Here is a 26,577-nt window from a genome sequence, read left to right as displayed (position 1 = left end):
TTAATACAATTTTGTAACCTCATCCCCCAGACAGAGAAATGGCTGTCCTTCAGGAATCAACTAAGTTTTCTTAACAAAACTATTTTTGTGTGTGATATGTTGCCTTTTAAATTAAAATTTCAACTACACCCTCCCCCCCCATGCCAAGATCATACATTAATTTACTTTAATTATATATTAAAGGGGAATTATATACCAACTGAAGATGCCAGACATTTGGCAATGGATCCTCTTTCATCTGCCCCATAAGTAGTTTATCCTATTCCTTTCAAGGCAGCATGGGCTGGTGGGAAAGATTCCTGCATTTGGACAGAGGTCAGAGGACATGGATTGGACTATAGTTCCACTCTTTAGTATTTGTGGGACTGTGACCTTGGGCTTATCACAACTTTTGAGAACCTCAGTTTCCTCAAATGTAAAATATGGGAGTTGGAGTAGAAATCCTATCTCAGACACTTAGATACTAGGTATGTGATCCTGGCCAATCTACTAAATCTCTGTTTCAGTTTATTCATCGATAAAATGGGGATAATATCATTATTATTATTATAATAATTATTACTGCTGCCTAATATTAAGAACATTAAATGAAATAATGTATGTAAAATGTTTTGCAAACCTTTTAAAATTATTTTTTTGCTTTTTGGAGGGTAATGGGGGTTAAGCGACTTGCCCAAGGTCACACGGCTAGTTTCTGTGTTAAGTGTCTGAGGCTGGATTTGAACTCAAGTCCTCCTGGCTCCAGGGCCAGTGCTCTATTCACTGTACCACCTAGCCACCCCTTGCAAACCTTTTAAGGTTTGTTATATAAATAAGGTAAGTAAATAATAAAGTAACAATAAGTAAATAAATAATAAGTAATAATGATGTAAATAAACTGCTACATAAATGCTCACTGTTGTTATTATCGCTGTTATCACTGAGGCCCTTTAACCTGTCAAAAGTTTACTAAGAACCTACTATGCGCACCATCCCATTACCCAGTAAAGGAGGATAGTGCTTGCTCAGTAGTTACTCATTCCAAAAGTTATAGAGCTCTTATGCCCTAGTGATCCTCCTGATATGTGGGAAATGGTGTGGGTTCATAAGAAAGTGGCATGAAATTATAAACGCCAAGATTCAAACTGATAGTCTTTAAATGAAAAGTTTCTTAGACTAATGATCAGCTTTTTTTCTCCAGGGGTTACTTTGTTCTCTTAAAGTTTAGAGATTTATTCCAATCTTAGAGGATTGGAATTATTCCAATTTGCCACTATACATTTTAAAACTTTAAAGAGGATCTTAAGATTTAAAGGTCATTTATTCCAAATGACTTGTTTTACAGATGAGGAAACTGAAGTCCAGAAATGTTAAGTGATTTTTGTCCAAGGTCACGCAAGCAATAAATGCCACTTCCAGGATTAGAACCCAGATCCTCAGATTCAAAGCCAGGGCTCCTGATGTGACACTGCAGACATCATGCTAATTTGGTTAAATGTTAGCAATTCATTTTTCCATAGAGTTTAGATCTTACAAGATGGCGATTAATCTACGAAGTGTATGTAATGTTCCACATGCACCGAGAGGCATGCAATATCACACCCAACAGCAGATGCAGTTACCTTTAACTTGGGTGACATTGTCTCCTGGCGGTAGGAGAATTTGGTAAGGAGAGGAGGTGAGTGGGTCTGGACAGAGCCAGGGAGTGTAGAGAGAGAGTCAGAGATGGGTGCCAAGGTAGAATGGAATGGAGGGCTAATGGAAAGGCGGTGAGGGGAAGTTGGAATCCCTTCATCTTCTGAAGAAAATGATGCTGGCTTAAATATTTTAAAAAGACAAGAGGTCAACATGCTATTCAGTTGGCATTCATGCTTGACGTTCACCCCTAATCCCAACACCCTAATAACGAGGCATTGATGGGCAGGTATGGTAGTATTACAGTTCCCAATGGCTCATTTTACTGTATTGTGGCCTGGGGGCTGGAAAAAAACCAAAGCTACTTATTCTCTAATTTTATTTCAATTTTCTAGAAAGCCTTTGAGAACAGGTCTTTTTAATTTAAAACTCTGGAAAAGTTAGCACTATGAATGATTACTGTAATATGGTTAACTCTGAATGAATACAGAAGGAGCTGGTTAAGTTTAGAAATAAACATTTAGGTCCCCTTCTGGGTCTGAAAGTCTACAATCCAGGTATCTCTTTTGGGAAGCTTCTCTCTAGATTCATAGATTATTAGATTCAGCCCAACCATTTCTGCTCCTGTGGTTTCCATTTTTCTAATGGTCACATTTGACCTTGTTTTAGAGTTAACTATATATGTGTCCCACCTCCCTTAGTAGAATATAAGTTCCTTAAAGTCAGAAACTGTCTTTTAATCTTCATCCTCCTTACATCCACCTCTCAGACTATCTAATTTTCCCCAAAGCTTATGTCAGACACCACGTCATTCCTTTCCTGGTTCCCCAAGGAGTTAATGCCTCCACACCACGAAATTTCCTTGCATTTACTTATGTGGACATGTGCCCTCCTTTCTATATGCAAAATCAGCAAACAGAATCACTGAATGCAAAGGGCATCTCGCTGGGAGGCCTTTAATCATGGGCTCAGTGGCAGTCAGAATTACATGCCAATTGGGATCATCCATGGAAGACGATGGGTAAGTTCGCTTTCTGGATGTACAGAAGAGAAAAATAAATATGCTAAAGGCTGAAGAATGTCCTATATTTTTGCCATCTTATCTAAAAACTGAATGTTGCTTTGCTCTGCCTACAAAAATCCCTTCTCTCCCTTAGTAGGTAAAACCTTTTAGGTAAATAAAATCCCCTGCTCATTTTGATGTCTAGTGTCAAGTGAATGCTTAATAAGTGTTAAGTACTAATTATTATAAAATGGAATTAACCAATGGATAATGGTTAGTTCTTAAGTTAATAAGCTAAATTAAAATACCTCTTTACTGGTACTGGCTGCACTCCAGTCTTCCTTAGATATCCTAGGGTCATTTATAATTGCCACTGGAGATGTTAAGCAATCATGTGTCACCTCCTCATCTTCCTCCACTATGTATAGCCTTGGTACTTCCTCAGTAACATCAGCTTCATACTGAAAGAAATCTGACTCTTGAAATTTTGGCTTCTTTCCATGGATGATTGACATTAATTCATCACAAGGGTCCTCTTCTTTTTCTTCAATGACAGGGAGTGTTTGGGACAAGTTACCCACATTATACTGGACAGAAGGGGCAACCTTATCACCCAGGACTTCAGGTACCTTTCCAGTATTTGAAAAGTTTCTTTTTTCTTTGTTAGTGGGAAAGCCTTTCATCTCTTTCCAATCTGTGCATATTTTTTCAGCTGGTTTTGTATAATCCTGAATTACCACTGCATCATGGAACTGAGAGGCTAGAGGTGAGATGGTACCAGAAGAAAGAGGTGGCAGAGAGGATGGCATTTCAGTGGGATCGTGTTTCTTGGTAATGGAAGGGTTAGCCTTAACTTGAGCACTGCTATTCCCTAGGATTCCTGGATCAGATTGTCCAGTTGGCAAGGTTAAAGCCTCAAGCTTTTCTAATTCATCCAAGAAGTTGTCAGGAAAAGGAGGTGGAGTTGGGGTCAGAGGGCTTGAAGGTAGAAACCCCATAGTCAGTGATAACCAATCATTGGTGATTCCTTCTACAGCCCCTTTATTAGAATGAGGGCAAGGTGACATGAAAGGAGGGCAGGATGCACTGTAAGCCAACTTTACACATGAACAAAAGTATAGGAGGAAAAAAGAAAGAAAAAAAGATAATGTACCACAACATGGACAGACAGAGAAAGAGAAAGAGAGAGCAAGATGTAGAATGGGGTGTAGTGCTGTACCCAAAAAAAAATCCCTGTGGCAGGTTCTGGATTAGAAGGAAGATATTTCAGGGAGAGCAAATGCATAAAATCATTAGCATATGAATCAGAAAAGTTATTTGAAAAGTGAAATTCTATCAGCCTTGGATAGGATCACAAATGTCAAAGGCAAGATAGATGTGAATCAGAGTTCATGAAGAAAGCAAAAATATCTTCTCTTCAGAGCCCCATTTACTGTTTGGGCTCTTCTGAGTTAGTACAATGAAAAAAAATCTGAAATAACTTCTTTCAACCCTGGCTATACTTACTGAATAGAAATAAAAGGCGAACCCCTTCCTGTAATTTATTAAGCATATGTTTTACTTCTCGATGTCAATTTGCTTTAACTCCTTACTTTTCACCTTAGGATTTCAAAGTAATTTTTAACTCTTTACATACTTGAAAATATTTGTAAATCACTTGTGCATTAAAAGATTTTAAATGAAAGAGATTTCAAAAGCACAGAGAAATGTGGCTGGGATTGAGGTGAATAGTTAGGTCTCCCCTCAAAAGAAAAATTCTCACACGAGCAAGAGTGTCTTCTTGAGAAGATCTCAAAGACTTCTTTATAAAGACATACTCTTATGTAGTGTGGTTCACACCAAAGAAAATAAAGGTTTGCATTTTAACCACGTTTTGTATAAATTTGGCTATATTTCATAACAGCACAAATTACCAAGTAATTCTAGAGGCACTTGCCATATTGCCCCATATTACTTCTTTATAATGTAATGGAAAAGAAAAAATGCCAGGCTTTGTACTTGTAAATGATCTTAACTAAGGATAAACAATGGCTTTTTACTGTAGCTCAAGTTTCTGAAAATAAAACACTTTATAGAAGGGACTTAGTTATCTACTTTATGGTTCATAATTTGGTATCACATTTTATTCACTGTAGAATTCACTTTTTTTAGCTTCCTAGACCTTAGAAGTACTGTATTCTCTAAGAGGAGAGAAGCTTACTCTACATTCATTTGACTAAATTTTATTTTACTCTAAATATTAACAGTATAGTCTAGCCTAGGATGATCTCCACTAAAGTCTTTGGTGCCTCCTTAATGTATAGGTATGACTTTGGGTTCTTGAAGGTTATTTCAGAGCACTGAACCTCTGGTAGGTCCTGCTACATTGGAAAGACTTTGAATACATGCCGACCTAGCTAAGTCTGAAGAGTTTATCACTTGTAGGTTGGTCAACAAATAATGGAATTTTCATGAGTTGGTGGATTAAAAAAATTCAACACGTATTTCTTCAGACTACTGTTATGAATATTTCAAAATTTCTGAATATGATCTATTCCTAAGTGTTACTATTAAAAGAATCTCCAATCACTAATCACATAAACTTTAAAATCTAGCCTAAGAAAACAACTTTGAAATCTGATTTTAAAAGCCTCAAAACAATTCAATGCAAAAATAATCAAGGAAAATTATGACATATAAAATCATGGCACCTCACAGTGGGAAGGGACTTCACAAGTCATTCAGTCTAATCCATACCGGAGCAAATATCACCTCCACACATCCCTCCCAAGTGGTTATTCAGTCTCTAATCAAAGACCTTCAGTAAGGGGGAATCCATTGCCTTCTCATGCAGCCCATTCTGCTTCTGGATAACTAAACAGTGGGAATTTTTTCCTCTATATCAAGTCATAATTACCTTGTTGGCAACTTCTACCTATTTCAGTTCACTGGGACCAAGAAAAATAGATCTAATCCCTCTTTCATATGACATTCCTTCAACTAAATTTGAAGGCTGTTGTTAGGTCCCTCTAAGTCTTCTTTTCTTCAGGCTAAATACCCTTAGTTCCTTCATTCAACCCTTTCCTTGGTTTTATAGTTCCTCACCATCTCCCCTTTGTCTGACTTTGCTGCTGTTAACTTAAGATATGGTGAGATATTAAATGTTAATGGAAGCTGTGCAACAGAGATGTTTTTTTCTCCCCTTAAAATCAAACTTAGCAATATGAAACTAACTCCCTTAGCAGACACACCTATTTCCTACCACTGAAAGACTGACTTTTGAAGTGAAAGAGTATTACCTTTTCTCTTTCTTTCACAGTTAGGGACTATTGTACTTGGAAAGAGAAAGTCCCTTAATAGTTTTGGGGAGTATATTAAAAAAAAACTAAAATTTAACCAAGTCCTTAAACTCCATCAATCATAATGTAATTATCATATCGAAATAGAGAGCTTTTCCTGTGACTGAAGTCCAGTCATAGGTACATTGTTAGAATAGATTTTCTCTAAGCCCCTCATTTCTATACTCCAGGGTAATGATTTTCTTAGGATAATGACACCACTGTCCATGGGTCCTGTCATAAAGATGTTATTTTTACAATGTTTGTATCCTTACCAATTTAATCACGCTAAATTTCATGTCCACACCATTTACTGAGTTTTAATCCTTATTGAAAAAGGAAAGGTCCTCTTTCCTGCTAAATAAAAACAAAACCTTCACTTGGCATTCAAGCTTGGCAGCATTATACCTATCCTATCACTTCCTGCCATGTACAGGAAGCTCCAGTCAAAATGAACTACTCTTCCCTCATTCACACACACCACTTTTCTGGGTCTGTGTTGTTCTCTATGCATGGAATGTCTTCCCTCCCTTTAGAATGCCTACCCATCCTTTAAAATCCACTCCACTCTTCCATGAAGACTCCCTTGATTTCCCCATTAAGGAAAAATCCTTTTTCCACTAGACCTTCATGTCTCTTCTCCCTCTGCTCCCATTCAAACCTCCTGTATCATTTTGACTATTAAAGTTATTTGTGTTTATTACATTTGCCCCCATTCCCTGAGGGGTAAAATGACCATACCTTATCAATACCTTGTTCTCTGAGCACATTACAGACTTGGTAACTATAGAATTGCATTGCATTTGTTGAATATAAATAAACATCAATTAACAAAATAAGTTCTTTATGACTAAAAAACAAAATGTAGCAGCATAAAAATAAAATTCTAATGAGTGAAGCCATGAAGTAGGTCCCCTATTTCCAACATGGATAATCAAGATAAATTAGTGTCCCAGTTTTCATTACAAGAATGTGCAAACTGGGTTTCAAAGACCTAAGAACATCTCCATTCAAATATGTGAGTTAACAAGTATAAACAGGAGTCTGATGGTTCATTTACTAAGCCTCTCTGTATGTGTTCACAATAACTTTTACAATTCAGTCTAGTAACCATATCCTTTTCGATAAGCCATTTTCTTGGTCACCAGACTGGTGTCTTTTGGAGAACAAAAGAAAATCCATATTAATATACAAACTATAGGTAAATGCCTAATTTGCAAGGATATTTGATGTTCTAATATAATCTTCTGATTGTTATTATACTATTATATATTATATTATTTACATATATATTATTAAATATAACAATATATTTTATGTAATAATATATATTATACATTAATATATATTATTACACTGTTATTATGTTATATATATGAATAATTGCTCTAGACCCATATGTTTAAGTTAACAGTCTTTCCCCATGTAAAACAGATCTATTCAAGATTGTACTATCATCGTGTTATCTCTTCTTACCTTATTTGAACTTAAGCTGTGTATCCTGTCGCTAGAATAGCTGTGGGGTATTGGAGGGTCGGGATAATCATCAGCACCTTTTGTGACATTCTTTTTGATGACTTCCACATAGGAAACGGGGAAGATGCCTTGTCTATTTGTTCCTGGTATTTTACCTTCATACCAATTTTGATCGACTCTTTTAAGAAGAATGACTCTATCTCCCTGTAATTAAAATGTACAAAGTATATAACTAGAAAAATTATATTATACAGTAGTAATTGTTAAAACTATTTGTGTACTAAGTAAGAAAAAAATAGACAAGTAGGTCAGCGAAATAGACTGAATAAACACTGAATAATCATTATTAAAAATAAATACTCCTAGCAACTTAGTGTTTGATAAACGCAAGAGCACAAATTACTAAATATGACTCCTTATTCAACAGGAACTTGATCTGGAAGATGGTTCAGATGATCATCTTATAACTTATGTCGCAATTAGTTTCAGTTGGATAAAAATTGAAACTTAAAAAGTCATATGATAAAAATAGCAGGAGAAAGGGTATATCTTTCACAATTGTGAACCGGAGAAATTTTATAGCTAGATAAGGGACAAAAGGGATCATAAAGACAAAACAGAAAAGTTAATTATGCAAAATTTTAAGACATTTTGCATAAATGAAGTCAATGTAGCTAAAATCAGATGATATATCTATATAATATATACATGTAAAAAATCTTTGTATCCATAACCCTGATAAATCAAAGTCTGACATCCAAAATCTGAAGGGAATTGATACAAATATGCAAACATAGGTATATAAAGGCATGTATGCATACATACATATTAGATAATTTCTCCAGTAAATATATGTGCAATGAACACTATTTCAAAAAAATAACAAGTTATCAATGACTTCTAAAGTGATTTAAATCAGCAATAATCAGAGAAATGCAAATTAGAACACTAAAACTAGTAAAGATGTAAAATAAGAAAACTCACTGTTAGAAGGGGATGATAAAAGCTGGGAATTAAATATGTCCAACTATTGGAGAAAGGTTGCATAAACTACAGTATATAAGCATAATGGAATATTGTTTTGTTGTAAAAGATGATGAATTTTATAAAAACTTCAGAGAAACATGAGAAAATTTATGTGAACTGATTATAGACTAAGTAAAATGGGTGCCAAAGAACAAATTATATAATGACTGCAACAATGTAAATAAATTCACTTCTACTAAGTTGTTGCACTTTTAGTGGATTTCAGTGAAAATAGAATAATGAGAATTCTTAGAAATCCTAAGCTTATTAATGAATTAGTGGATATTTAAATAGGTTAAACTGATTTGTGAATTTTAATTTTGAGATTTAAATAAATATAACATTGATATAAAACTTTTAATCTGGACTGTATTTTAAATAATACTTAGCCATACTGAATTCATTAATGAGGGGAGAATTTTTTAATACCTTTCTCAGGGATAACTCCACATTTGTATCTGCATTAAAATTGTATTTGGCTATAGCTTCTCCAATTTCTCCAAGCTGAGCTGGGGGTGGTGGTCTTGCAGGTTGAGCTTTTTCTGGAGGGATGAGTTTCTAAAATGAAAACAGTTACTTGTGCATAAATAGGTGTTATTTCTGCACCAAACAGATTTCTCCCTCTTTGCACATAAATCTGAGAAAAAAAGAATAGACAAACCTCCACATAAGAGATTGGAAATATCCCTATTCGTCCATGATGCTCTCCCTCATACCAATTTTGATCAATTTTCCTGAGGATGTAGACAGTGTCCCCTTTCTTAAATGACAATTCCCTGCAATAGACATTTTTAAATGATTATTCTTTAGTTTTATAATTGATTATATCCACATCAATGATTCTTCAAACCTCTATATAACAATTGTCCAATGTTAACACACTGGCAAGTCCAAGTAAGTAAACATTTCCCTCCTAACAATTTGTGGGGCATATAAATCATTTTAGACATAATTTCAACTATATCACTAACACACACTGCACCCACACCCACACACATGTAAAATGCCAGATGATGCCTTGTGTTGTTAACACCTATGAGCCAAGTTTTTTTTAAATTATGGGAATACAAATAAAAAGACAAAAGACAGTCCTTGCTCTCAGGAAACTCAGTGAGATTAATACACACATATAAATGTGTATATACACATATATGTATGCACATATATGTACAAATACACATAAGTACATATTTTATTTTTATTATATTTTAATATACATAGGACAGTCTATGTCACTAATAGTGCCTAACAAGTAAACATCTGGCTCAGAATAAAATTTCAACACACAAAAATGCACTAATCTGCTAATATTATCTAGTTGATGATAATGATAAAACTATATGTGTGTGTATATATATATATATATATTGCTTTAAGGTTTGCAAAGTATTTTATGTAACAAGAATCATGTGATGAAACCTTGAATTTTGCTTTATTTCAACTTACTAAGAAATATGCATTTTAAATGCAAGATACTACTAATTGCATATTGTTTTCTTTATGCTTTCCATCTCTTCCCTCCCTCCCTCCCTCCTTTCCTTCCTTCCTTCCTTCCTTCCTTCCTTCCTTCCTTCCTTCCTTCCTTCCTTCCTTCCTTCCTTCCTTCCTTCCTTCCTTCCTTCCTTCCTTCCTTCCTTCCTTCCTTCCTTCCTTTCTTCTCCCCCAGTAGGTGGCACAGAATCTTGCATGTACCGAGTAGATGTTTACTGTTCACTGAATTGGAATTAATTGGCTAGAAGGCATCAATCCCTTCAGGTATTAAGTCCTGTTAATCCTGCTCTATAAAAATGGCCAGATTCCAGGTTTAAGAGTTTATTAAAACACACACACACACACACACACACACACACGCACACACACACACACACACACACACACACACGATCTATGATCTCGTTGGTATAGGGAACTCCTGGTAAGAACATTTCCTTTAGAGAGAGAGGTCAGTGCCTGTTCAGTAACTAATGCTTTGGGAAATCACCTGGAGCATTGACAGTTTAAGTGACTTCTCCATGGTTACACAAGACAGTATGTATGATCAGCAGAATTTGAACTCAGGTCTTCCTGAACCTCAGGCTAGCTCTCAATGCATCCCCCCATGCTGTGTGTGGCTTGAGAATAGAAGCTTATTCCTAATTCAGTTTGTTTAACACATTCCAGCAGACTCATTCTTGTTTAATATTTTGATTACTTATGCTGAAGATGAGGAGGGGCTAAAGGATGAACTGGTATTATTTGTTATGGAGAAGAGAACACTGGGAGGTATTTTGGTCTCAACTATATACATGAATAGGGAATAGTGACCGTCTGTTTCATCTCCACTGTGGACAGTACAAAATTGCAGGGAAGGATTTAAAAGAAGAGGAAGAATTCCATCCCAGTGAGGATTCTTAAATATTGGAATTAGTTTTCTGGGTGGCTATGAGACCTCCTCATTCCTCTGGAGACTTCTGAAAGAGGATAAATTATTCTCTCTCTGGGAAGGATTAGGTATAGCCCTGCTTGAGGAATTCACAGGATTTAGAGTTGGAAGGTTAAAGGATGTAGTCACTTCCTCAAATAAATGCCCTGCTATCCCTAAGATTGTGTGGCATTGGCAACTGAGTGCAGGAAAGTAAGAGGTGCTAAGGAGCTGCCAGGAGAAGACTAAAGGGGGCCCTTTAAGGAGGAAGGCACATCTGGAGAAGGTGGCAAAGGAAAGAGAAAGTATGTATTTTCCTAATGCCTCTTGGTAAGCTTTCAGGGCATCCCCTACAGGGATGAGGAATGTGCCCCCTTGAGGCCACATGTAGCCCTGTGGGTCCTCAAGTATGGCAGCTGGACTAAATCCAAACTTCATAGAACAAATCCTTTTATTAAGGTGATTTGTTCTGTGAAGTTTGGATTCAAAGGACCACACTTGAGGACCTAGAGGGTCACATGTGGCCTCAAGAGTACAGGTTCCCCACCCCTGCCCTAGAATAACAAGACATGATCACCTAGGCAGCTAGGTGGCTTAGTGGATGGAGAACCAGCTTTGGAATCAGGAGGACCTGAGTTCAAATTCAGCCTGAGACACATACTAGCTGTGTGACCCTGGGCAAGTCACTTAACCCTGTTTGTCTCACTTTCCTCATCTGTAAAATGAGCTTGAGAAGGCAATGACAAACCACTCCAAGTATCTTTGCCAAGAAAATGCCAAATGGGGTCACAGAGCATAGGACATGACTGAAACAACTCAACAACAGGTGTTCTCTCTTTGCATCTTTGCAGCAGGACCACACTCTACACTGGCCATTGTTTTGGTCTTCAGGTGTTTGCAAGCATTTCAGCAGCAATTTGCTATATATACAGCAGTCACTCTATGCATTCCTATGCAAATAGCACTTAATTATAAGTCCATTTAAAAATACAGATCTTATACCTTGTCCTGGAATTTAATTACAGGAGACTGAGCCAGATTATGTTGGACAGAGAATTTTTGAGACAGTGACCCTCTGAATTCTTTTTTACTTTTCTATTTGCTAGACTCCAATTTGTTTGATATATTTCATATCCAGATGTTTTTCATTGACCCCCAAATATAAATAGGATCAACTGTCAAATAAAATCTTAATGAAACATTTACTGGAATGGATTTCAGAGAAAGGTTTGCTGAATACAAATCCTACTATGACAATATTCCCTTTTTGTGGCATTAAAAATCCATCATAATTATGTGGTGAATATTTGTACTACTTACTTAGATGTCTGGGCCTTAAAATCATAAACAGCTCTGGCTGGCAGCCTCTGAAATGGAAGGCAAATAATTAGCACTGACCTCGAAAAAAATGGATTTTCTTTTTTTTTCAGCTAGAAAATCAATTTCACATCAGTGAAAACACACAAGAATCCAATTCTTCAAAAGGTCTGTAGTTTCTCCACCATGGACCCTCCCTCCCTGGATGTAGATTGCAAACCTTTGGCTCTTTTATCATATAGCTTTCATTAGTTGATGAAACCAAGCAGATTCATTATCTTGTGTCTGCCTCCTGGTTTCTGAACTGAGGATTACATGGCATCATGGACATAAGGTATGGAAGAAACTTTAGAGGGCATATGGTCTAACATTCATTTTACAGCTAAGGAAGATGAAGCATGGCTTGCCCAAGGTCATACAGGTCACAAGTGTCAGAGACAGAATTTGAACCCAGGTCTTCTGATTCCAAATCCAGCAGCCTTTCGACCATACCACAACTTAGCTAGGCTGGGTCTTAGGTAACAGAAGGATCATCTGTGACTAGGCCCCTAGTTGAAGGTGTTTTAGCTTAGTAGGAACACCAAGTGATCTTGTCTTTGCCTGGTAAAGTGTTAGAAGAACCCAAGGACCCCATCAAACCACAATGAGGTATTCGGTGGAAAATTCCAATTTGAATGGCTGAAAATATATGAAATTTGCTAAGTTTTCTATTCAGACAGATATATTTCATGGGGGTTGAGAGAAAAAAACAGAAGCCATATGTTTATTTTACAGCACTAAGTATTAATCTAACAAAAGCCTAGGTGCAGAAAATAAATTCATTTGTGTTATCCATTGTTCCCTTATGAAATTCCCAAAGAAAAGGAACATTCTTTTTTGGACTTTAAGAGGGCAGGATAGATTTAATACTTACAAGGAAGACTTTATTGGGGGTCCAGCTCTATATTTCTTCTGAAGTGAATCAAGGTATAAATAAAACCTTAAAAGGGCCAAGCCCTAAAAGCACTAAACATCTTTTTTTTTTAATGGAGGGTAATTAAGAAATTAATAATTAGTCTAATAGCTGGAGGCTGTCACTTACAAAAAATACTTAGGTGAACATCTGGTGCTTTCTAGGGGAGATGAGTAGGGAGAGGGAAGAACCTGGCTTTTAGGGTTAGTCAGGTCCTCAAATGTTGGATGTCCTGGGGGCTCACTGTGCCCTGTAGGGACATCTGAAGGTCATCCTTCTGACGTGGAAAGAATGTTGAAGTAAAGTTTGATGATAATAATAATAGTATTATTATTTAAATAGGACTTGCTATGTGCCAGACACTATGCTAAATGCTTTAGAAATATTACCATATTGGATCCTCACAATAACTCTAGCAGGGACGTGCTATTATTATCCCCATTTTACAGATAAGGAAACTGAGACAAACCAAGATTAAATTACTTGCTAAGGGTCACACAGCTAAGAAGTATCTGAGGTGGGATTTGAACTCGGATCTTCCTAACTCTGGGCCTGGTGCTCTATTCACTGTGCCACCTTCTGGTTAATCCACAGCCTAGTATTCCTCATCAGCTTTGATGTGAGTGGGATCCAGACCAAACTGGGCCTTCACCAGACAGACCCTTGAAGGCTTCTTAGTCTGGAGTCACACAGACTAAGGAAGACTTTCTGGGATGGCTCTTGGCCCTCACGGTCCACTCAAATTCTCCTCCAATCCCACCACAAACTGTCCAACTCCAGAATCATTATGGGGTTCAGCCACCTGAACCAAAGTAACCTACCAGTGATATTTCACTGCTACCTAGTACCCCTGCTGATAAAGCAGCGTGTGCTCCTTAGGAGCTGTTTTCTGGCCACTACTGGCAAACATCATGGATGGAAAATTTATGGCTCAGTGACTTCCCTCAGTAATTAGTGGTAGAAGTACATGTGGTTAGCATCAGAACTCAAAGGACCTTTTGAGTCCTTTGACTCAAAATGTCCCAGGCTAACACGTGAAGTCATGGTCTACCTCCCAGGCTTCCACTCTTCTTAATATGGAAATGAAGAAAAGTTTCTTGGGATCATTTCTCCTGTCTAATTTTCAGACACATTCTTATCTGGTGAGTGATTTATCAGATAGCTCACCTTAAATATAAGTCCAACAGCAACAAATATTAATGATTTATAGAGGGATAGGAACTGAGCCTGTGAATTACTGGTATCATCAACTGCTAAATGAGGAAACTTTCACTGCATATTAGAACCTTCCCTTCAATTTATATGACCTTATAGAGTGGCCTAGAGCACTGAGAAATTAAGTGACTTTCCCAAATTTGCACAATGAGGATATTTTAAGGCAGGACTTGGACCAAGGTCTTCCTCCTCCTGTCTCTCTTATTCTAAGGCCCTTGGTACCCCAATTAATGAAGGATCCTTGGGAAAGTTCAAATCTCCTGAATCACCTGGACAAATTATCTTTGGTAACAGCCAATTGGTAGGGAGTTTGAATATCAACTATTGGCCAGTTTCCTAGACACCATTTTCCTCCACTCCCCTATGTGAATCAGAACCAGTCTTTGAACCTAACCTGTATCCTAGGTCCAGGATTCCTATTAACACTCCCCCCCCCAGTACTTGGTCCTGCTTGATCCAATTAAGAACCCTAGAAAAACCAGTCAGGTCTACTAGCTGTGCACCCCCTTCTGCCAGATACCACAACAGGACCTAACCTGTTCCCATCCCTTTTACCCCTTATATCATATTTCCCTCTGCTGACTTTTGTCTTGTGGTACTCCACCCATCTCCATGTATTACACCTTGGAATCCTGAGATCTCATTTCAACTCCATTAAAATACTTACTTAGCTTATATAGAGACACATACATCCCTTTAGACTTCTGGAGCACTTTCATACCTGCTGTCTCATTGAACCCACTATTTAACTACCTCTCTTTCTGGAGTTCCTCTTCTTTCCCTGGGAGCACTTCGACCCAAGTCAGTGAAAGCTGATGAATAGCTTCTAGGAGACTCTTGGTCTATTGGAAAGAACATGGTGATTGTCAGCTTAGTTTAAAAAATAGTCAACAAATGCAACCATTTCTCAAGATGACTGTTTTCTAAAAGATAAGAAACTCATAACTGGACGTGCGACACAACTGAAAACGAAAGTACAAAACTCAAAGATAAGTTACACACTTGTGACACACAGTTCACAAGAAGGTCGTGCTTGAAAACAGGCAAAAATATCAGAGACCACAAGAAGTAAGTGGAAAAATGCTGAATGACAATGGTGTAACTAAAAGTGATTCTTATGTTTCTGAATAATGGCTTGGGAAAATAGATGAACTGATATATGGGAAAATACTGAATTAGTGGCAGTAGAATTTTGTATCCCAATGCTTGTATATTCTTCATGTTTCCTACCCAAAGATCAGCATTAGAGAGCCTAATGGGGAATTACAAGAGGAAAGTTTGGAGATTATACTCAAAACAAGGCCCTTGGGAACATTTTGCTAAAATACAGTAATTTCATATTTTGGTCATGGGAAGAAACAGATGATAAAAGAGAGAATTGAAAAGGAGAGATTATGATCAAGCCTTTTAAAGTGTATTTTCCAAAGATGGAACACCCTGTTATATGTGATATTCCATTGTGCCCAGCTGATGTAATTTCTTGTTTAAAAGTCTATTTTTACCTAAAAAAACAAAAACCAAAGGGCTTAACTTGTCTCAACAATTAGAGCAGCTGATAGGCTGCCAAAGTTTGCCCTGTTCCATTCACCTTAGCACCAAGTGGGCATGCTGATTTACCCACAAGAACTCTGAATAATGGTCATTCTTAGCATGGCTTTTATATAAGTTCTGCAGTTTAAGATTTGCCTATGAGGACAAAGGAAGTTATTTAAAACTTTTTAGCATTGAAGAAGAATTAGCTGAGTGTTTCTGAAACCTATTGCTGACTCTTTTCCTAAACCTCATTGATACCAGTTAAAAGATTATTAAAAAAAAATCCCATTAGCAAATTCAGCTAGTCTGACTAATAGGAAACAGTAAACATGAAGTAACTATCTGATCTAACTTTGAAGAAATAGATGAAAAGACCTAGAGGAACATTATTCAGATTCTTTTTTTTTTTTTGCTTTTTGGAGGGCAATTGGGGTTAAGTGACTTGCCCAAGGTCACATGGCTAGGTTTATTTTTGTGTGTGTGTGTTAAGTGTCTGAAGCCGGATCTGAACCCAGGTCCTCCTGACTCCAGGGCCAGTGCTCTATTCACTGTGCCACCTAGCCGCCCCCATATTATTCGGATTCTATGATACAGAGTGATCAGCTGAAGTAATTTATACATACACTTATATATCACATATATGTTATTCATATAATACATATGTGTTACACATTATAATCCCTTTGTAATAGTATATTCCCCATACATATGGTTGGTAAGTACACATATATGCACATATATGTGATACATGTATGTGTGTATAAGTGATATATACATATACATGTGTGTATATACATACACATACATTCTTTGATTCCTTCAAAGAGTTCTTAATCCGGGGGCTATAAATTTAAATATTTTGATAACTCTGCAATTGGTTTCTTTTTGTAATCCTATACACTTTGCTTTACATAAAAAATATTATTCTGAGAAGGGTTGCATAAGGTTTTGCCAGATAGCCAAAGGGGCCCATGATACAAAAAAAAGTGTAATGGCCTCTGATCCTACCTACCACAAACCTGTTGGTTGAGTTTAAATAGTAATTTAATTGAATTCAAATGAAAGTGAAAAGTATGGGTCTGGCTTACAGAAACCAATCCTGGTTTCTATTATCAATGTAGAGTCAGTGGTGAACCTACTTAGTCACAGGCTATGAAGGGAGTCTTGGTACCATCAAGAGGGCCATGAAACCAAGTGGGAACTCAATTATTTCTCTTCTGTCCTTTGGGTCTAGCTCTGCAAGAACGTGGGCATGCAGAAGAATGAATTTGTCTCTGTTTCAATGCCCATACTATTTATGTGTGTAAATAAAATAGAACATAACAGATGATTTTACATTAAACTATACTAAGAGAACAGAATATAACAGATGATTTGACATCAAACTATACTAAGAGGAGGCTTTTGTGGCAAGGGAATAATTATCATCACCTCAAAACGATCAGTAAATACAGCACTGGCCCTGGAGTCAGGAGGACCTGAGTTCAAATCCGGCCTCAGACACTTAACTTAGCTGGGTGACCTTGGGCAAATCACTTAACTCCAATTGCCTTGCCTTTCACTCTTCCCCCCTCAAAAAAAAAGGATCATGGGGCAACTATGTGGTGAAGTGCACCAGACCTGCGTGGAATCAGGAAGATTTGAATTTGAATCTGGTCTCAGACACTTGATAGCCGTGTAACCACGGGCAAGTCACTCATCTCCAATTTGCGTCAGCTCCTTGTTGATAAAATGGGGACATGCTGGAGAAAGAAATGGCAAACTACTCCAGTATCTTTGTTACAAACTCCCCCATGGACAAAAGTCCACAGAGTCATGTAGAGATGGACAGGAGTGAACAACAAGGGGATCATAAACTTTTTTGCAGAATAGGCTATCTCCATCATAGTCAAAGAGCGGGGTTTAGAAGGGAAGGGTTCTATCTCCTCCACTCTGCCTGATTATTCTCATGACCTTGGTTTTGGGAATTGAGGCTACACTGGAGGAATAAATGAATGTCAGGGCCACCACATAATGGGGCAAAAACCATGAGGGCTGGGAGACGAACTGAATTTAAGGATACTCTTGATATCTGTATCTTCCCTGAATCTATGGAAACTTTCCTAAAGCATTTTGAATGAATGCATCTCCTGTCCCCTCAACACATCGTACTCTGGCACCATACTTACTTGTATACCTGCCATATTGCCTTCCTTTCCTAGCCTCTTTGATTGTAGGCTCCCTGAATGCAAGGGCAGCGATATTATGCATCTTCTTATCTCTATCAACCTAACACGCAGCCTTGCCCTGAAAGGGACTGAACAGCATCTCCCATATGTAAAACTGAATCATCACCAAATTTTGGTAACATTTTTATTTGTATATATGTATATACATACACACTTTATACATGTATACACATGTATGTGCATAGATACATGTGTGTATATTATTATTGTTGTTCAGTCATCTCCAACTCTTCAAGACCCCACTTGGGGTTTTTGGCAAAGATACTGGAGTGTTTTGCTGTTTCCTTCTCCACCTCATTTCACAGATGAGGAAACTGAGGCAAACAGGGCTAAGTGACTTGCCCAGGGTTACAAGCTTGAAATCAGGTCTTTCTGACTCCAGGCCCAGCACTCTATCCTCAGAGTCACTAGCTAGCTGCCAATGAGTATATGTGTGTGTGTATGTATACATGTGTGAATACACACACACAGCATTTACTTGGGACCACAGGATTTATCTATGCTATGTATATTTCTATCTACCTTCATAAATGATTCAAAACTTCCAATGAAATAATGTATGAGTGTTCTCATTTTATGATGACTAATTCTGTTTGTAATTTAGAATGATGCAAATAAAATTAATCCTTGATTATCTACATGTGAACCATGCATTGATGATATGGATTATCATCCATAAGCAGCAAATTTTTACTCCCCAGTTATCATGACCCTAAAATCTTAAATACAAAGCCTACATTTCTATAGCCATTTTTAAACTACTCAGATATAAAATCCTCTGGTTTTTAAAACCTTTCAGAGGCTGGTCTCTTCCCACCTTTCCAGTCTTCTTATGCCTTCCCCTCCTCTGAGATCTAGTGACCCTGGCTCTCAGAGTCCATCTCCAGACTCCAGGCAGTTTCAAAGGCTGTCCCCTATGCCTGGGGCATTCTCTTACCTTGTCTCTAGCTCCTGGCTTCCCGGCCTTCAAGACTCAGATAAATTTCCACTATTTGTACAAAGTCTTTCCCAGCCCTCCTATCCCCAATTTCATCTTGTTTGCACTCAGTTGGTTTTTGCCTTGTATCCCCAGCGTTTAGTGCAGTGCTCATAGTGCACACACATAGTAGGTCCTTTTAAAATCCTAGCTGATTGACTACTCAAAGCACTGTCACATTCTTTCCCCCTCCCCCCATTTCAGTGAATGACTTCTCCATTACTCTAAGAATGTGTGATTTCATTTTTATGGGTATTCCCTTCACCCTTCAGGCAGATTGTAACAATTCAGTAAATGGTAGTTTAGGGTTGCTGTGACTGAACAATTCATCACTGGTACATGATGTATAGCCTCGGAGAACCCAGGGTCAACTCTGCCCCATGATGAGATACCAGAGAGAAACTTTTTGTGGAAGCTGGTTTGTGAACCAGGAATGGGAGCTAATTTTAGATTAAATGAAACATAACGAGGAAAACATCTGCTGGGAAAATTCCCAAGTATTCTTTCCAATCTCTTCTAGACCCCCTAAATAACTTACAAATCATTTTCTCTTTTGTATTGTCTCTATTAACTACTCCTTCTCTACCCTAATGACTGAGACAATATATCTTTTCTTTTTTTCCATGCTACTTGGGCTGTGCAACTCTTTTAATTACTTCTTCTCCTGTTCAAGATTGCCCTTGTTCCTTTAAGCTGGACTTCACATGCATAAGAAGAAAAAAATCAGAGTAGACATATTGTGTAATGGGTCCTACATAACACTCAGGATGACCCTGAAATCTGTACCTGGCTAAAATATAGCTTTCTACACTTGAAAAGTCCTTACCTAATCTTCCTTAATTAATGTTCAGGCTGAAGGTACTTCAACTTTATCTTATCTTCATCTCAACTTTTTTTTTCCTTGACTTGAGTGCCTGAATTTTAGATTTGTGCATATGTTTATTCTAATCCATTTTATATAAAAGTGCTTTTAAAAATAGAAGTGAAAATACACAGAATTATATCAAAACAGCCTGAGTTTTTCATTCTCATTGACCTTAAAAAAACATGCCAGACAGTACTCTTACTATAATTGATCTGTTTTTGGTGTTACTTTAAAGGAATAGTACACTTCTGAAAATAGTGAAAACTTTAAATGAGATTCAAACAGAGATGCAATTTTAATTTGTAAAAGAATATATAAAGAAGAAACCAAGGGACAGAAATGGGAACTTTGGACTAACCTAAAGATGGGTCCACAACACTTTCATACAGGATTTTTCCTTAGTGATGAAGAAATCCTTGACACCAACCTGACCCTTTCTAATTGCTACTTAATAATGGCACCAGCAATTCCCAAATCTGGAAATTTCATAAAAGATATAATTCCCAATTGCCTTGCCTTCCCCCCTCCAAAAAAGATAGAATTTCCAATATAAAGGGAAACTAAATTCAAAGAGAATATTTTCATCCTTAATATTCTGGTGTACTTATCCTCTGGGTTACCGTTAACAAAGTTCATTTCTATTTCATGTCTTCTGCCTCTTGGCCATAACTGAAATAGGACTTTTCCCTGAAGATGCCACATCACCTATAACCCTCTCCAGGGTTGGCAACTCTTTTTCTCACACTGTTGGAATCAGTGGTCCAGAAGTTCCCCTTCTTCTGTCACTATTACACAATACTCTCCTCTTTCCTTTAAAGTTAATACTCTGACAATACTACCCTCAATTCTTGTCACTGCTATCTTCTGACTTTCAGCTCCCTCTTCCTCCTTACTCAATTTATTTCTACCTTATACCCTGCTTCCAACTGTGGCCACCTCAGTTTCTAATAATGACCCTTTTATCATCTAGGCAGCTCATCATTCTTCAATTCCCATAATTTCCATCTCCATTTTGCCTTAGAATGGAGCTGTTCACACTTTAGAATTTTCCAGAACTTACTATTTACTGATAACTGTTTCACCTCCAAAATGTGTAATTCAAAAACCTGCTTTTTCTCATAATCTGCCTTCCATGGCTCTCAGCTTTGTTCCCCCTGAACTAATTCTTCACTTTCAACTTTGACCTTTGGTTCAGTTCCTCAATCTCAGGGTTGTTTTTTTTTTTTTTTTCTCAGTCTATTATACCTATTTTGGCTTCATTTCCTTCCCTTCATAGTCTTGACCCAAGAGTTAGCCATACTGCTTAACTCTAGAATTCCTTACTGCCTTTTGGTGTCCCTGCTCTGCTAACTTCTTAATAATTTCTACCATCTGCCTTCTGCATATCGATTCCCAAGTCACCAAATCCTTTTGTAGAAAGTCACAATGCTCTTCTGACTCTATCTAATCTTAAACTAGGTCCACAGAACTGCATGAAAACCCTTTTAAAAATAGATTCAAATTACAGGCAATACAAACATTCTTCTCTTCTCAAGTCCCTCAACCCATTTCTACCTCCATTTCTCTCTGTATATGACCTTGACTCCTACAATACTGAGAAGATTGAGGTCATTCAGCTAACATCACCTCCCTTTCTCCACACCCCCCAAATTTTCTATTTCCTTATCCTATTTCCTCCTATTTCCTCTACAATCATCTTTCATTTTGCAATTTCTCTTCTTTCTGCCTAACACATTCATGTCTCCCCTAATCTTAAAAAACTCCAAATTCAACATTTCTATTGATCCTGCTACTCCCTCTCAGCCCATGTCCTTACTCTTTACTTATCTGTCACATTCCTCCTAGAAAAAGTAATATATGATCTCCACCTTATTAACCACTTCTCAATTCCTTGGAATTTGAATTCCATTTCTATTACTAAATCCTAAAACATTTATTTTCAAATTCACCATGGTCTCTTAATTACCAAACAGCAATGCTTTTTTTTTTTTTGGTCAGCATTCATTCTCCTTGATATTTCTAAAGCATTTGAAACTGTTCTCTACCCCTTCCTTCTAGATACTCTCTCATGGCTCTCCTGTTTATTTCAAAGTTCTTAGTTCCTTTTCTTATTTCTTTTCCTATACCTTCTCCCTAATCATGGGTATCCCAAGACTCCCTATTCTTGGTCTTCTCTTACACATCCACATTCTCTCCCTCTGTCATAATCATCCATTTGAATTATTTCAACTATTACGTTTATGGAAATTACTCCCAAATCTGTATCTCTAGCTTCCTCCTGTTTCCTAAGCTTCAGTCTCGCACTGATGATGTCAGCTACAACAATACCAATAGCTACAACACATTTCCACTTTGGATGTCCAAGGGCCACCTAAAACATGTCCTAAATTGACTTCAGCATTTTCTTCCCTAAATGTGTCCTCTTCCCAACTAACCTATTTCTGATGATGACACTATTATCCTTCCAATTACCGAAGTTTGAAAACTTGGAACCATCTTGGACCCTTTTATTTCACCATCCCCTGACCTTCACTCTTTAGTTATTGATTCTAAATCTGCAACTTCCTTTAAGTTTCATCCCCTTCTTCCCCTTTCATTTTGTATTTGTCCATTAGAATATAAGTTCCTTGACGTCAAGGGCTTTCTTTTTGCTTGTATTTGTATCCCTGATAGTGCTTGGCACACAGTGAACATTTAAATCCTTCTTCCCTCCTTTCCTTTCCTTCTGCACTGTCGCCATCATTCTTCATGCCCTTATAATTTCTAGGATGACTTGTTATAATCAGCTCTTTTTTGGTCTCCCTGCTTCCATTCTCTTCTGTCTTCATATATATCCTTTTATAGTGATGTCCAAATAATTTCCCTAATGTATAAAACAGACCACATCAATTCACTGCTCAAAAACCACAGAGAGCTCCCCCATGCCTTCCAGAAAAAGAAGTACAAACTTATTATTTTAACATTCAAAGCTCTTCACAATCTTGCTCCAAGGTGCCTTTCAAGATTCAGTTCACACTACTACCCTTTGAACAATTTTCATTCAAGCCAAACAAGATTAGAAGTCAACACTTGATTTCATCCTGCCCTGTCCAAGCTCCATGCATTTACATGGACTGTTCTTTATACCTGTAACAGGCTTCCTGAACATGTTCACCCAATGAAATCCTCTTCCTCATTTAAACTCAACTGCAGTGTCCCTTTCTCCCCCATCCCCCAAATTAGAATCTTCCCTTTCTCACGGTTGTCCTACTCTGTACTTTTCACTTTCTGACATGTATACCTGTTATTCAATATAATATCTGTATATGTTTTAACATGTATTTATATATAAATAGCGGTTTGCATTCATTCCTTAGCATCATACTATATTCATGCTCCTTAAAAGCTGGGCTTGTGTTGCTATTGTTATCTTGTCTTTTATCCTACTATACCTAATGCTGAGAACATAGAAGATATTTCATATTTTTGTTGTTGTTGTTGAACTAAATGGATTGAACTGATGATAAAATCCTTTGATAGTTCCCGGCTTTCCAGACTCTCAAAGGCTGTGATTTAAATAAATCATTTCTCTGTGGAAATATTCTTTTAAATTTGGTAAAAGATTTTCTTGTGTTTGCTGAATGACAATTCCCAAATTGCCACCCTCCTAACAGTAGGCTCTGTGATGGCCTTTGCTTCAAAGATGGAATTACCACATTTGAATGCCTTGACACTTACTTTCAGCAATGCACATAAAAGTCCAAAATGATAGACAAATGTCAGGTGTTCAACGAATGAATCATCTTCCCACAAGCATCAGCTTGCCATCATTTTTTCCCCCATGGATTGTATCAGTAGTGAGGATGGATGAAATGGAAAGAAGAAACAGAAAGTGACAGAACTAAAAGGTAGCTGCCTCAATTACAAGACAAGATAAAAAAAGGAAAATAAATCCACCTTGGAAACACAGGGCACTATCATTGTCCTGGTGGTTGTTGTTACTTGTATCCACATCTTGAAAAGAGGCACTAGGAGGTAATCGTCCACAATCATTCTGGTAGGGTAGATAATGGGCAGCACCATCTTGAGGCAGGGGAGGAAAAGGCTGATGCACGGGGCTCTTTCTCAGAGCCTTAAGTGATGAATTCCTTTCAGGAATGTCTGGAAGCAGCTCATTGATAAGTCTGTGTAATATGCTATTGTCGGGCAGACTTCCCCTTCTCTTTTCGGCTTTAATCTGATCACATATATCCTTAAGGGCAGAGTCCAGAGCATCAAACACAGATGATTTCGATTTTGTCTTTTCAGTCTGTTTTTTGGGGGCAGCACTTTTTTTCCTCCGGAAAGGCACCGGGCTTACTAGGAAGGCTAACTTAGAGAGGCCAGAGTCTATTTCTTGCCGCCTAGAATCTTCAGCATTGTCTTGCTTAGCCCTTTCATGTTTCAACATGGTGGTAAACCGTGTGTAAGAGGCAGGGCATCTTCCCTTGCAGGAGCTGATGAGGTGCCGGTGGTGGTGGTGATGGTGGTGATGGTGATGGTGGTGATGGTTGGAGCCATAGAAACTCTCCGAGGATGTAAAGGAGTAATGATCAAAGTCGCTCTCACTGCAGAAGGATGAGCCTTCTACATGAATAAAGTCACTGACATCAGAGATCATCCCGTCTTGGTCACTGTCTGAGAACTCCATATGAGATCGTGCTGGTTCATCACTGGTCACTTCAATGTGAATTGGCACCAGGGTTTTAGGCTTATAGCTTCGAGCGTTCACCTGATTGACATGTCTCCCTTGGGTTTCTTCCTCCAGTAAAGACTCAATGGAAAACCGTCGCTTTGGACACAATCCATTCTGAGGCAGTTCTAAGGTAACAGCAGACAACATTTCATCCCCCAGATTCGGCATGGACTTTGACTTTTGAATGAGCTTCTCAAATTCGGAAATGCGTGTGGGCACCATGTCCCTGGGCACTTCCTCGGTTGAGGACTGGCTCCACCCACGCAACATGACCTTATGTTGTTCTTTCTCATACTGTAATATCCTGGACTTTACAGAACAAATTACCTCTGACTTCATCAACTCTTTGCGGTTAATACGATGCATTTTCTTGTACATTTTCAAGAACCCAGGGGCATCATGTGCTGACTTATGCCGGATTCTTGACCTGCTGCTAGTACAGTTCTCGGGGACGTAGGGGGAGGCCCATGTCAGTGGGCAGCTGTCTTTGGAGTCCTCCTCACATAACAGAGAGCCCAGACTTTCTGACTTGGTCTGTGGGTCAGGGAAACTGTCGTGGTCATCATTTAGCAGATCATCACAGCTGCGGGATTTCAGCTTGGGTGAAACCGCCTCTTCTGTGCTGCTCCAGATCTCGGCATTTTGTCTTGTCATCTGCCAACCATTCTTGAAGTTGATGGTACGCTTTGAATCATTTGGCACATCCAAATGCCGCCTGTACGTGCTGCAGTAATCTAACTCACTTGAGGTGTGGTGGTTGTGCCCTGAATAATTGTAAAGGGATGGACATGCTTTGCTAATATCCCCACCTTATAATCCAAAGAGCAGCCCAGCAGAAGAGAAAGATTTCCGGCAGTTAACAGGTTCGCAAAGAGAAGAGATTGGGTCAGTAAGTATCAGAAAGCAAAGAACAGAGCAAGCAGTTAGTGTAGTTAAACCTAGAAACAGTATATAGATAGTTTAAGCAAGATAGTTTAAATTAGCGTAATTAAAACTAGAACCTGTATATAGATAGTTTACATGCTAATCATAACAAGCTAAAGAACTGCTAAAAATTAATTAGCTTTCTCATCTATTAAAGTAAAAAAGGAATCAGTGACTGATAAATCTATTCCATCTATGGCAATGAAAAATTAAAGCAGTATGCCTCTTTTCCTAAATGCGTTACATGAAAAACGTTAGTGTCTATTAAACTGAGAGTAGGGCATGGCAACTGTATGAAAGATTGCCAGTCTGTATAAAAGACTGAAGGTCTGTAAACCTGAATTTATACCAGCAGATTAAGTCTGTTAGGATTAACTGATATTAGCTATTATTATTACCCATTTTTAATAGAAAGCCAAATGTTGGAAAGTTAACATTCAAAAACAGTAGCATGCACTTAATAGGCTTAAGAAGATACGGGATTGCATCTAGCTTGTAATTGCAAGAGTTAAATAGTAACTTAAAATTCAACTAAAGAATTTGGAATCGATCTCTTTAGGATCATTCACATTGACGGACAGGATATAGCCACAAATTATAAGATAATGTATACAAGTAGTTTCCAGTAACTGTGAAACAAATACCACAGGACTTGGGTTTGAATCCCAACTTTGCAACTTAACTACCTATGTGACTGCACAAGTTAAACACTGTTCTGGGTCTTAGTTTCTTCATCTGTAAAATAGAAAGTAGGACTAGACAGCTTTCAAGGTCTGTTTCAGCTATAGAATTCTAATCCCCAGCAGGGCTGGCTAGTGATTCCCATTTCTCTTAGGAGGATCTATGCCTTGGAGTTACTTAAACTACCACCACAAAGGCTTATTATCATACTCTAACTGAAAAAAGCAGGGGTTGATATTTAACGTATAGCAGAATCCATCTTTGTTTTTCTTACAAACATTTTGGCCTTATTCAGTCAGTCACATTCCTTTACAATTTGGAAAACCTTTGCCTTT

The 26,577-nt window shown here is 37.7% G+C and overlaps 2 protein-coding genes across 8 annotated transcripts in view; both read right to left on the bottom strand.

Annotated features, from left to right (window-relative positions):
• The window catches only part of SORBS2 (sorbin and SH3 domain containing 2), a 276,947-nt gene that overhangs the window by 25,018 nt on the left and 225,352 nt on the right, over positions 1-26,577 (bottom strand). For 5 of the 7 annotated variants that reach the window (XM_069095777.1, XM_069095723.1, XM_069095743.1 and 2 more), the window contains 6 exons: positions 23,860-25,446; positions 15,075-15,163; positions 12,158-12,204; positions 9,098-9,212; positions 8,866-8,994; positions 7,411-7,614 (listed from right to left, as the gene is read on the bottom strand). In XM_069095777.1, the coding sequence (XP_068951878.1) occupies positions 7,411-7,614; positions 8,866-8,994; positions 9,098-9,212; positions 12,158-12,204; positions 15,075-15,163; positions 23,860-25,446 (2,171 nt within the window). The remainder of the gene's footprint in view (positions 1-7,410; positions 7,615-8,865; positions 8,995-9,097; positions 9,213-12,157; positions 12,205-15,074; positions 15,164-23,859; positions 25,447-26,577) is intronic. The other 2 variants (XM_069095759.1, XM_069095768.1) reach the window with 1 other exon arrangement.
• On the bottom strand, positions 1,839-3,864 carry LOC138168941 (uncharacterized; the record flags this gene model as incomplete). The annotated part of the gene is made up of 1 exon (XM_069097955.1): positions 1,839-3,864. A coding segment is annotated over one exon (948 nt), but the record flags the coding sequence as incomplete, so codon positions are not given.

The sequence above is a fragment of the Petaurus breviceps genome, unplaced genomic scaffold (assembly GCF_028583685.1).
Source record: "Petaurus breviceps papuanus isolate PSGF00001 unplaced genomic scaffold, PetGlider_PUasm1.0 126, whole genome shotgun sequence".
Lineage (NCBI taxonomy): Eukaryota > Metazoa > Chordata > Mammalia > Diprotodontia > Petauridae > Petaurus > Petaurus breviceps.
The sequence above is the reverse complement of the archived record's forward strand: the minus strand, read 5'-3'. Positions and strand labels throughout refer to the sequence as shown.